Below are 13471 nucleotides of genomic sequence, written 5' to 3' on the forward strand. Positions count from 1 at the left end.
GACCGGGCAAAATACATGGGATGTTATTCATACAAGAATTTCATTTTTGTTTTCCAATGTCCCTTTAAATTATTCAGAGGGTCTAGTTTTTCCCCTACTGTGGGAAGAAAACTCAGGTGGGTCCATGTCTTCTCTGGTAGGTAACTCTTAGGTAAGAAAAAGTTATATAGTGACTTTAAGTGTCAAAAATCTCCCTCACTTGGGGCGCCTGGGTGGCTCAGTCGTTAAGCATCTGCCTTCAGCTCAGGGCGTGATCCCAGCGTTCTGGGATCGAGCCCCACGTCAGGCTCAAACTCTGGGAGCCTGCTTCTTCCTCTCCCACTCCCCCTGCTTGTGTTCCCCCTCTCACTGGCTGTCTCTCTGTCAAATAAATAAATTAAAAAAAAAAAAAATCTCCCTCACTTAAGAAGCTGGACATCCAGGGCTGATAATTCAAACTTGACTGAAACTCTCCTTTCCCCTTGCTCAAGTGCACTGCAGACTGGAAGCACCCTGTTGGGGAAGGGACACAGGCTCTTTCCTCACCTAGCACTTCTATGCCTTCCTACCCATTTGACTAATAATGGGTTCCAAACCCTTGCAGAGCTGGGGTGGGGGTAAAGGGAGGAGAGATCAAAAGAGCAGGAAAGTTCTTCTAGGAATCTAGCTTGGTCGACTTCTGAATCTGGCAGATGTTTAAAGGACTCCAATCAGATAAACACAGAGAAATAAATTAAAGTAACTATAGTTTGGTGATTAAAAAACAAATGCAGTAGTCAAAATTGCATTAGAAGGATCGCTTTTATTTTATTTTTTAAAAATAAATACAAGATAAACAAGCAGAATTAGAGTAATATACTTGAGGAAGGTGGGAGGCAAACGGTAGGTAGGATAAACGAGGCGTGAGTACCTTTTTTTTCCGTGCTGTCCTATGGGGACGCGCACTGGCCACTCATGCCGCCACGCTGATTTCCTCGAACATGTGGCCAGCTCACCACTGTGAGACCCCAGCCTGCTCTGACTGAGGTGGAACCTTTCAGGCAGCTGGTGAAATTCTAAGGTTAGTGACTAACCTGCCCTTTTTCCTTTCTTAGAGAACAGGTAGTCATTTACCACTTTCCCACTCGTGCAGAGGATTCGTAACATACCATGCACTGGCTGCAAGGACTCAATTTAATTTTTCCTCTGTGGGCTGGGGAAACTGCATAATTTGTTGGGTCTAATGCAAAATGAAAATATAAGCCTTTTTAAAAAAAATTACAAGGAATTTCAAGACGGTGACAACAAAGCATTAAACCAAATGTGGGGCCTTCCAAGTGAAGGGCTCTGTGCAAAGCCAGCCATGGTTGGGGATTACTGGCTGCATTGCAATATGGCTCACGCTTCTGCCTTTCTAGTTAGAAATGACCTCAACTTCTAAGTCATAATCATTTAAATACTGTTTATTACTTGAAAAACTTTTATAAGTAACCATGGATAAAACATCAAAGACCAGATTGAGATTGCAGAGCTAAATATAATAACCTTACAGCTTTGACAATGTAAACTGTAAATGTCAGAAATGAGGTGTGTAAGCATAGGAGGAAAATAGCTTGGAGATAACCTCACTTCACCTCAAGGAGGTGGTGGAGATAATGTAACAAATTCGTGGATAGAGACCTCAGTGCCAAAAAGTTTCAATATTCCAACAGAAGAATTAAAACATGATGAAAAGAACAAAAATTGGAGGAAGGATTAGTATGAATAAACAAAAACTTACCTTTTATATCAGAAAGTCAAGAATACTACCTAAATTTGATAATAAATAGATGAATCGTAAGTTAGCTAGAGTTATGGAAAAAACTGCCAAAAGAACTAAAAACGAACACAGTTAAGAGAAGTGTCTTTGTAGATGCATCTATTCTAGGAAATTGTTGATCAAGTTCTTCTATACTCTGATTTTTTTAAACATGTGCCCTGATTGTTTAATACAAAATACTAGAAACTTTTTAATAAAAATAAGTTAACCTCGGAGAGAGCTCTGGTATAAATTTATTTAAGAAGATGGTTGTATGAAAATCATGTGTATTCCCTTATTTTGGTTCCCAGAGCCTGCCGGTCGTATGGGCAGCACTGTTGAAAGGCACACAGCTGCTCAGTGACGAAAGGTGATTTTGCTTATTAAAAAGCATACTCAATGATTTTTTAAAAATCCAGTAATGTATACCTTCTAAAGTATATCCAATGTAAAATGAGAAAGCTTAGAAACAAAAGCAGAAGAAGATACACCAGGATACGTTCGTACAAAAGAAATGTAGGCAAGTTTTCAAGGAAAGATGATAGCATGGCCCTTCTCCCAAAATGAAAAAAAGAAAAAGAAAGAAAGAAATTAAAATAATAAAAAGAGTATTTTCTTTTTTGCTTAAGTGTAGGTTTTTTCTGTTACAATGATACTGGATTAGGGGCGCCTGGGTGGCACAGCGGTTAAGCGTCTGCCTTCGGCTCAGGGCGTGATCCTGGCGTCCTGGGATCGAGCCCCACATCAGGCTCCTCCGCTGGGAGCCTGCTTCTTCCTCTCCCACTCCCCCTGCTTGTGTTCCCTCTCTCCCTGGCTGTCTCTCTCTGTCTAAATAAATACAATCTTTTTTTTTTTTTTTTTTTAAAGATTTTATTTATTTATGTGACAGAGAGACAGCCAGCGAGAGAGGGAACACAGCAGGGGGAGTGGGAGAGGAAGAAGCAGGCTCATAGCGGAAGAGCCTGATGTGGGACTCGATCCCGGATCGCCAGGATCACGCCCTGAGCTGAAGGCAGACGCTTTAACGACTGCGCCACCCAGGCGCCCCTAAATAAATACAATCTTAAAAAAAAAAAAAACGATACTGGATTAAAATATTTAAAAAGGGCATCAATATGCCGCCAATAGTAAAACCAAGAAATATTTTAACTTTTTGCTACAAACTTGATAAAGTGTCACATTCAACTAGATTGGTTGAAGTGAAAGAATAAAATCGAGACTTCTCACATGGCCTAAAAGGTCCAACACCATGCTTGTAACTCTATGTTCTATCTTTCTTCCTCTCACTTTCTTTCAGTTCCTTGAACATGTCAAGCTTATTCACCCATGTGGGCCTTTGTACTCGATGTTCCCTCTGCCCAGAAAGCTTTTCTCCCTCATAGTTCACAGCTACTCTCAGGTCAGAGGTCACTTCCTGGGTAGCCAGCCCTCATGGTCCCCATCATTGCAACTGGTTTTATTTTCTTCATTGTATTTGCAACTCCCTGAAATGGTCTTGTCACATATTTCCTTGTGTGTTTATTTTCTTTCTTTCTTTTTTTTTAAAGATTTTTATTTATTTATTTATTAGACAGACACAGCCAGCGAGAGAGGGAACACAAGCAGGGGGAGTGGGAGAGGAAGAAGCAGGCTTCCAGCGGAGGAGCCTGATGTGGGGCTCGATCCCGGAACGCCGGGATCACGCCCTGAGCCGAAGGCAGACGCTTAACGACTGCACTACCCAGGCCCCTTGTGTGTTTATTTTCTAACTCTCATCTAGTGTGGAAGTGACTTGATAGTAAGGATCTTGACCGTAGTGGACACTGGTGTCTGTGTGTACCTGACACAGAATAGAAACAGTGTAAGTATTTATGGAACGAGTGAATGAGTCTTGAGATGAACACTTGATCCCTGTTATTGAAGAGAACATTTCAAAAAATGGATAAAACGTTCCATGTTGAGCTGGTTGGGACCAAAGATGTTGGTGGCCTAAGGGAAAGTCAAAATCTCTAGAGAATCCAGAAAACGTAGATTCCTCATGTTTGCTCTTCTAACCTAGAGGAAGTTGAGAGGGGCTGGACTGCAGATAAGGAAAAGAGGATCAATTCAAATGTAGGAGTGGGACGAACTGCTTCCCAGTGCCATTTTGCTGGGGCATTACATAAAACAATAAGGTGCATTCCTGAGTCAAGGAATAATTTAAATCTTGGGAGTGACCCCCTGACAGAGGTGCTGGTCTCTGCCATGCAGAATGTTTAAGGAAGTTGTGCACAAAGAGAGTAGGAACAAAACCAACATTAGCGACTGTTCAGCTGGTGTTTACTTCTTCCAGCCTGCTGAAGGACTGAACAAGGAAGTGAGAACCACCAACACTGTGTGCACACTCAGGTGTCTGGGCAGTATACAGATCAGGCAAATTGGAAGTGGAGAATTCAAGAAGATGTCACCTTATTGTTTTAGATCTAACAGGAGGCTTGGATCTAATAGATTTAATGGAAGTCTTTTTTTTCCCTAAAGATTGTATTTATTTATTTGACAGAGAGATAGAGAGAGAGAGCACAAGTAAGCAGAGCGGCAGGCAGAGGGAGAGGGAGAAACAGGCTCTCTGCTGAGCAGGGAGCCTGATGTGGGGCTGGAGCCCAATGTGGGGCTCGATCCCAGGATCCTGGGATCATAACCTGAGCCAAAGGTAGACGTTTAACCAACTGAGCCACCCAGGCACCCCTAATGGAAGTCTTGGAAGAAATTGTCTCATCAAAAGTTAATATGCTGGAAGGGCATTTGGTAAACATAGTGACCCAGTAGGGAAGACTGCCCATTCCCCCCCAATCCCAACTCCTACGCTTTTATTTAAGAAGGTGATTATTTAGTTGATTACACTTACCTTTTATTAACCTGGAATTTAACACACACACGCACACACACACACACGATCTAATTTGTGCTTTTACAACACTGTCTTTGGTCCCAATACTTTTATTAAATAGTCTATTATTTCTCCACTGATTGGCAATACCCCATCTATCATTATAGATGCTTTCTGTAAATAGGTTTGTTTCTAAGCTCTACATTCTCTTTCACTGGCCCAGTTGTCTTTCTATGCATCGATCCTACATTGTTTTATTACAATTTGCTTGGATATCTGGTAGGGTGAGCACCTCTTCTTCACCACCTCTTCTTTTCTTCTCATTCTTTTTACCTCTCTTTTCCAAAATTGCTTTGCTCTTTACTCTGTGAAAATTCTGTGAAAAAAAATGTTTGAATGGCATCAAATTTATAGATTAACTCAGGAAATATTGCCATCCTTATAATACTGAATCTCCTATCCATGAACATAGTGAAGTGTCCCATTGTCTTCAATCAATTCTTTATCATTATCTCCATAATGATCTTATTTATATCCTGAAAAATAAATGAGAAAGACACAAACCCCACTGAAAAATGGGCAGAGGCTATGAAGAAACAACTAATACAAGTGGGAATCTTGTTGTCAAGTCGAGAAGACATTCGGCTTATTGGTAACCAGGGGCATGCAAATGAAATGAAAAATACCATTTTACACCATATAATCAGTAAACATTAAAGAGTTTGATGGTATCGAGTTTTGGAAGTGATATTGAACCTTTTAACTCTACTGATGGATCTATAAACTGGTAGAACCACTGTTAAGTATAACTTAATGTAGTTAAAAATGCTCATACACTAATACTCAGTAATTTTACTTTTTTTCTCTCAAGAAACACCTGCACAATTTAAAAGATATCGTTATTATGTAAAAGCTAAACAGCTGTCTTTAGTAGAGGAAGAGTTAAACTGTAGTTTAATTATATAACGTGAAGCTATTCAGCAGCTGAAATGAAGAAAAGATCAGCTCTCCGCTCAAAAACATAATGTGACTAATAAAAACAGGCTGAAAAATGAGATGCCACTTATATAGTTTCTATGAACACAAAATACTAGTGTATATGTTGTTTATGGATGCATATATGAGTGATAAAAGAACAAAAAGTATAGGGGATGACAAAAAACAATTTTAGGATAGTAGTTGGTAGAGAAAGAAAGGGAAGAAAGGAGACATGAGCTGGATTTTTTTTTCTGTAAAATTTATCTTGGAAAACATAAAATCAAAGCAAACATGGCAAAAATTATCTGTCAGATATGGGTAGTGGCATATAGATGTCTGTTATATTTTCACCAATTTTCTGTGTTTTAATTTTGCATAATTTGTAAAACATCTTAGATTTGGGGCTGAAATAATACTAGATATTTAGATGCTGTAACAGTAGATTTCTAACCTAACTCCATTTTGCATATAAGCACAAAATACTTTTGAATTGTAAATAGATATGAACAATTTCAAGAATGTGATTACGGCATAAATCAAGGCAAGATTGGACTTGGTTTTATTCAGAAATTTACCAATGTTTTCCCTCATTTTGGAATAACCTTCATTATAGCAATGGCCTTTCTGCTATTTGAATTACAATGCAGAACACCCAGGTCGGTTCAAATATGTAGCTATTAGGCTTCTACATATGGGTTTAAGCAAACCACTATTTCATTATGGCATCTAGGATAGTCATTAACATATTGAATTTTATAGTACATCATTGTAACATTTATATTACTTGTAACAATCATAACTATGTAGTGGTAATTATTAGAAATTACTTTCATTTTGCCTATATAGGTTAGCTAGTTATTGTATCTAGTTATTTTTTAAGATTTATTTATTTATTTTAAAGAGAGGGAACACGTGGCGAGGGGGCAGGGGCAGAGGGAGAGAGAATCCCAAGCAGACCCTGCACCAAGTGCAGAGCTGAACACGGGGCTCGATCTCACGACCCTGAGTTTATGACCTGAGCTGAAACCAAGAGTGGGACGCTCCACTCACTGTGCCACCCAGGTGCCCCTATTTATTTATTTATTTATTTATTTATTTATTTTTTAAGGATTTTATTTATTTAGTTGACAGAGACAGCCAGCGAGAGAGGGAACACAAGCAGGGGTAATGGGAGAGGAAGAAGCAGGCTCATAGCAGAGAAGCCTGATGTGGGGCTCGATCCCATAATGCCGGATCACGCCCTGAACTGAAGGCAGATGTTTAACGACTGTGCCCCCCAGGCGCCCCCCTATTTATTTTTTAAAAGATGAGATATGAAGGTAAATGCTATTATCTGTGGATTTCCTTGCAGAATAGGGAAGGCTGTCATAAAGGATTGAGAAGCACTGGGCTGGCCTCGTCTTCGGCCTCACCACTATCTCCCCATTTACTCACAGGCTTCAGGAAATCAAGTGCATTAGGACAGGGAGGAGGCAGGGGGTAGTTTAGGGATATGGTAGGGGATGTGGACTCCCTGAGTCTGGAAAGATAGAGAAATGGCAGTTTTTGTAGTGACAGAGACTTGCTCTCTGCTCCCACTGTTAAATAGCTCTTGAGGTGCCAGGAGTTGCGGGGAACGTGGATGCTCTGGAGAGGATGCTTCTGAGGGCCAACCCTTAGCCTGTAGGGAGTAGCAAAGCCCAGCAGATGGAGCCGCCATGATGACGGAGCGCCGCTGATCGGCCAACCTAACAAATGGGCACTTGAGGCAATTTAATTGTATTTGAAAAAAATGACAAGAAAATGTGAAGTCTCATAACTAAGACGGATGAAATTGAGTCTATCTGTTGGGGAGTAATGAAAGGATACTAACCCACAGTATGGGAGAAGAGAAAACATTTAATATTGACTGGCACTCCGTCCCTCAGTAACCCTGGCTTCACCATTATCTTTCCCCTTGGGCCTGGCCCAGGCGTTTCTTGCGGCCAGCTCTCACTCTTTCTGTTCAAATTCTCATCCTGTCTCCCCTCTTCATCCCATTCTTAGGGAACCCAAATCTCTGTCTTCTTTGCCTACAGAGAGAACCTGAAAAGTCCTTGTTCTTTATCATCAGTACCAATTAAAATTTGTATCTGTCTCCCCTACTAGCATCCCAGACTACTTGTGAAGATCATCTTGCATAAATTAAAAGGTTCATGAAGGGCTCTCGCTCATTAAAAGTGACTTTACCCCGGAAATAATTTATCCCCGAATGAAATAATTTATCCCCTAGAATGAAAATTGCTGCGAATTTGTGGGAGGTATAATTTAGAATGTAAAGAAAGCTGTTGGAGAAACAGACCATATTTCTGCATGGAGAGACTCTATATTGTAAGAAGGTCAATTCTTCCTAAATTGATGTTTACACCTGAATAAGTTCCAGATGAATCAAATGTTAAACATTTTAAAAATATATAAAAAAACTAAATTATAATGAATCTGGATAGCAATGCAATCTCTGGAGGAGTAGGACACTCTAATATTTTTTTAAAAAATGGGGAAAATTTGACTATCGAAAATTAACATCATTGTATTTAAGAAAAATCAAAATACAGTGGTTAAAAATTTTGTAGCAATTATGATAACATAGGCCTATTTCTTAATTTAATGAAGGGTTCATATAAATGTAAACAAAGCAGAAAGGCTGTGATGTATAAAAGGACAAACCTTTAGACAATTAACTAAAGAAGAAATACCACTAGTTAATAATTACAGAGAAAATGTTCAAATTCTAGTAATCAAATGAATTTAGATTTTTTTAAAAAAGACCTCTTACTTCCAAACTAGCAAAAAATATATATATTTTTAAAGATTTTATTTATTTATTTGACAGAGAGAGAGACAGCCAGCGAGAGAGGGAACACAAGCAGGGGGAGTGGGAGAGGAAGAAGCAGGTTCCCAGCGGAGGAGCCTGATGTGGGGCTCGACCCCATAATGCCGGGATCACGCCCTGAGCAGAAAGCAGACGCTTAACCGCTGTGCCACCCAGGCACCCCAGCAAAAGAATATTTTTTAAATGTATAACAACATACTGGTGAGTGAAATATCCCTGCTACGCATCAATGACTTATATAACTTGCTACAATTATTCATAAAAGTCCTTAAAACAGGTCACACATTTCAGCTTAATGACTCAATGTGAGGAGAATATATGCCAAGGAAATAATCTTAAAATTTCCATACAAATTTATTAATTGCAGCATTAATTATAAGACCAAAACGCTGGAAAAAAAATCCTCATATCCAACTGTTGGGTAAACTGACTTATGGAATATCATATCGTTCCTTTTAAATGACATTTAAAGGAATTCTGTAACAACATGGAAATGTTTATGGTAGTAAACTAAAGGCAATGTGGGTCAATAAAAATATTAAAATTTGTCTAAGCTAATTGTTGATTAGGGAAACAAACATTTAAAGACAATGACCTATCGCTACACACCCACCGGGTTGGCTAAAATTAAATAGAGCAAAAATACCAACTGTGGATGAGAATGTGGCCCAACAAGAATGCTCACGCAGGCTTATGGAAGTACAACTGGACCTGTTGGGCACCATCTAATAAAGGTGAAGGTGTGCATACCCAATGACCCAGTCATTCCATTCACAGGTACAGACCCCAGGGAACCCCCCGGCATATGAGCACCGGGGTACAAGAATGCACAAGAATGCTCATCGCAGCAGTGTTTGGAATAGCCTGAAACTAGAAATGCCCATCACCAGCAGGATGGATAGATTGTGGGTTCCTTGTGCAGTGAGACAGAGCACAATAGAAGGAACAAATGACAGCTTAAACATCACAGCATAGATTATTTTCACAAACATAATGTTGAATGAAAGAAGCAAGTCATAGAAGAATATGTGTTTATTATTTCACTTATGTGAAGTTCAAAAATAAATGAAATGAAACTCTCTTGCTTAGAGATGCATACAAAGGTGGTAAAACTATAAGAAATGTGGAACAGTCAGGAGAATCGTACCTCCCTCCGGCGGGCTGGAGGAGTTGTGCTGGGGAAGGAAAGTAGGAAAGTGCAGGGCTCCTCTGGCTCTGGGAGGTGTTCGATTTCTTGACCCGGGATGTGATTGAAGATGGAGACAGACACTGGAGCGATACATCTATAAGCCGAGGCACACCAAGGATTGTCAGCCATCACCCGAAGCTGGGAGAGACTCATGAGTCTCCCGTAAAGCCCTTAGAGGAAGCCAACCCTGCAACACCCTAATTTCAGACTTCCGGTCTCCAGAAATGTGAATAATTTTCTGTTGTTTCAAGCAACTTAGTTTGTGGTATTTTGTTACAGCAGTGCTAGGAAACTAACACATTATATTGTCACATTAAGAATTATTTATTAAGGGGTGCCTGGGTGGCCCAGTCCATTAAGCATCTGCCTTTGGCTCAGGTCATGATATCAGGGTCCTGGGATTGAGCCCCAAGCCGGGCTCCCTGTTCAGCGGGGCATCTGCTTCTCCCTCTCCCTTTGCCCCTCCCTGCGCTTGTGCTCTCTCTCACTCACTTTCTCTCAAATAAATACATAAAATATTTTTTTAAAAACAGAATATTTGTTAAAAGTTTCCAAGAATTTATATTTGAGGTCTCTAATTTCTTGAATAAATCACAAAATCTAAAATAAAAAAGTACTCAAATCATCCTGCTTTATATATTCTCCGGGAAAGTTACACTCAAAGATACAATTCAGATATAAAAAATAAAGATCTCCTATTCAGAAAAGAAATCTATGTGGCACATCTAGTTGTACCAACAGGTCCAGGGTCAATTGTAAATGTCCAAGTACATTAAAAAATAAAGGATGTGGTTTGTTCCAAGTTGGCCTGTAAAATTTTCATCCTGACCCTTTGATTCTTTCCTTACTGGAAATTCTCCAGTGTCTGAAGTGACCCTGCATTTGGCTTCTGGGAAGCCATTCTTATTCATTCCATTTCCCTCCAGAGCAAAGAAGGGCTGACCTGGAAAGACATCTGACCCAAAGCTTCTCCAGGGAGGAATACTGATGCACATGGACGCCTCCGTGGGAGACCACCTTTGGTTATAATTCTGCTCTCTGCAAGCTGGGAGAACAGACAGCCTCTGAGTTTATAGAGCAAAGTGCCCTCAGAAACCTCACTGGGGGGCTGATTTTGTATAGGATGCTGAGCACGTGTGTGGGAATATTGCCCCTTCTAAGTAGGTTCCACCTGATCACAGGATGGAAAAAAAAAAAAAGGCATAAAGGAGCAACACATGCAAAACAGATTTTTTAAAAATTCACAAAATGCAAGGTGATTTCTCTAGTCCTTTCGAGTTTTCAAATACAGAAAGAGAGCAAAGTACAGGGAAGATTTCTTCTAGAAAAATCATTAGGTAGGATAGTACAGTGGTAGGAGATTTTGAAGCCAGGCTGTCTGCTTTCAAACCTCCGTTCTATCGCTTCTTAGCTTGATGTCATTATTAGCCTCTCTAAGTACAAATTTCTTCATCTGTAAAACTAGGGTAAAAATTGCACCTATTGCAAAGGGTTGCTAGGAAGATTCAATGAGGCAACATATGAGAAGCATTTAGCTCAGAATGTTGCAAATGGTAAGTGCTTAATAAATATTAGTTGCTGAAATAATAATCATCACAGTAAAAAAACCTTTCCAGATTTAAACTTGAAGTAGCTATAAAAATTTCCAGTAGAATTGATTATAGAGTAGGCCCCCTCGGGGTCAAAGCGTTCACCCCATTAAATTAGGCAGAGAAGGAGAATTTCAGCTTCTTAAGTTGACCGTTCTAGTACTTAACATGCTCTATCAGAAAAATAAAATTCACTTCAGTTTCCTGGTGTGTTAGATAAGTGGGTCTTGTTAAGTAATTTCTGCGGAGCTTTCCAAACAGTACAAATTTGTATTTCTAACAACCGTTATCAGCCATAAATCAAATATGTCTCTAAGTCACTCTCCTTCTTTCAATGAGTATTTCTATTATACTGGCTTCTACCCCTTTCCAAGCAAAATATGACTTTTAGTCAACTGGGTGGTCACAGGGTTTGTGCTTTTTGTTTTTGCCCGGTTGTACTCCAAAGGAGCCTTAGACTTGGGTGGCTCTAGTACCCGCTGTTTGCAGTCCAAGCTGGGCAATTTCCATACACTAACGTTTGCTTGGACCAAACTTTCCGGTTTCCCCCCCTTTGAAAGAGAAGAAAAACATGATTTAGTGAAACATTCAAAGAAATTGATGATACTTAAAGCCACTTGTATGAACTCCAAAGGGTTGCAATATAAACTTTATTTTCAGTGAAATTTGCTATTTTATCGATAAAAGCTATTTAGTTATAGGAATCCCTTTGTATTTCCCAATCCACCTGGGGATGAGAACTAAAACTCAACAGAGCGCTCCAGCTCTCCCGCGGAAATCCTCCGTTCTCCCCCCACCCCTACCCAACCCTGGTACATTTGCTGATTGTCCAGGAGGTGGCACTGTTGTTTCAAACGCCTGGCTTCCCTGGGGACCAACAAAGGACCGTGGAAAGAATGGCTTCTGTAAGGCGGTCAGAGGTTAAAAGGGAAGCAGCGGGAAAAGCCTTGAACCTCGGGAATAATGGCAAAATATGTTTACGTAATTGTCTTCCTCAATCTCCCTTTCTAGGGGCCAACGTGAACATGAAGACCAACAACCAGGATGAGGAGACGCCCTTGCACACGGCTGCCCACTTCGGCCTCGCGGAGCTGGTGGCCTTCTACGTGGAGCACGGGGCCGTGGTGGACAGTGTGAACGCCCACATGGAGACCCCGCTGGCTATCGCCACCTACTGGGCCCTCCGCTTTAAAGAGCAGGAGTACAGCAGGGAGCACCACCTCATCTGCCGCATGCTGCTGGACTACAAGGCCGAGGTCAACGCCAGGGATGACGACTTCAAGTCGCCGCTGCACAAGGCGGCCTGGAACTGCGACCACGTGCTCATGCACATGATGCTGGAGGCGGGCGCCGAAGCCAACCTCATGGACATCAACGGCTGCGCGGCCATCCAGTACGTGCTGAAGGTCACCTCTGTGCGCCCGGCTGCCCAGCCCGAGATCTGCTACCAGCTCCTGCTGAACCATGGGGCTGCCCGGATATACCCTCCGCAGTTCCACAAGGTGAGGCTACGGCCAGGGGTGCCAGTGCAGAACCCCGTAGTCAGCGGGGTCCCCAGACACATCAAGGAGGGCTTGGTCTCCCGCTGGTGCTAACTTAAGCTTGCTTGAGGCTTGAGTCTCCCACTAACTCCCTTTGACTCTCCAGCTGACCTCACATTGACACACACGACTCTGGCGACTGGGTCCTGGTCCAAGTCGGTTTGAAATCTGGGGCTGAGAGCTAAGAATGAGAACAAGAGTGGCAAATAATTTTTCGTGGTTCGTGCGAGCCCCAGTCAACAGCTCACAGCTTCTGCCGGGTGGGAGCTGAGAAAGACCAGAAAGTGACTTTAAATCTACTGCAGAGGCCAGTGGTGTCAGATGGGCAAATACTTGCCGTCTTTTAAGCAGAATGTATTTTAAATTAAATATGAAATTGTTCTTGCTTTAAATTTTGATCTGTGCACTGTCACTTATAACTTGTTCTTTCTAGACTATTCATGCTATTCATGCCAGGAATAAAGAAGCATGGACTTCGGGGTCAAACAAACTTGGGTCTTGCCACTTCCCTAAGAATTTAACTTTGAATTTGACTCCCGAGCCTCAGACTCCTCCCCTGTGTGATGGATACACTCTGCCCTTATGCCTTCGCAATAATATGCAGATGTGGTCCTACATTAGAAGGAAATTAATCTTACTAGTAACACACAAATATACTCAGAGCCCAGAGGATGGTGCAAACCGTTCTTTACTCTTTCTCTTGCGTAGCTGTCAGTCCTTGC

The 13471-nt window shown here is 41.2% G+C and overlaps 1 protein-coding gene across 4 annotated transcripts in view; it reads left to right on the plus strand.

Annotated features, from left to right (window-relative positions):
• ASB4 (ankyrin repeat and SOCS box containing 4) overlaps window positions 1–13471 on the plus strand; it is a 60334-nt gene that overhangs the window by 34216 nt on the left and 12647 nt on the right. For all 4 annotated transcript variants that reach the window (XR_008956322.1, XM_026506092.4, XM_044386658.3 and 1 more), the window contains exon 3: window positions 12220–12710. Coding sequence is in view for 3 of the 4 variants with exons in the window: in XM_026506092.4 (XP_026361877.1) it covers window positions 12220–12710 (491 nt within the window). In the remaining variant the exon portion in view is untranslated. The remainder of the gene's footprint in view (window positions 1–12219; window positions 12711–13471) is intronic.

This window comes from Ursus arctos, unplaced genomic scaffold (assembly GCF_023065955.2).
Source record: "Ursus arctos isolate Adak ecotype North America unplaced genomic scaffold, UrsArc2.0 scaffold_3, whole genome shotgun sequence".
Lineage (NCBI taxonomy): Eukaryota > Metazoa > Chordata > Mammalia > Carnivora > Ursidae > Ursus > Ursus arctos.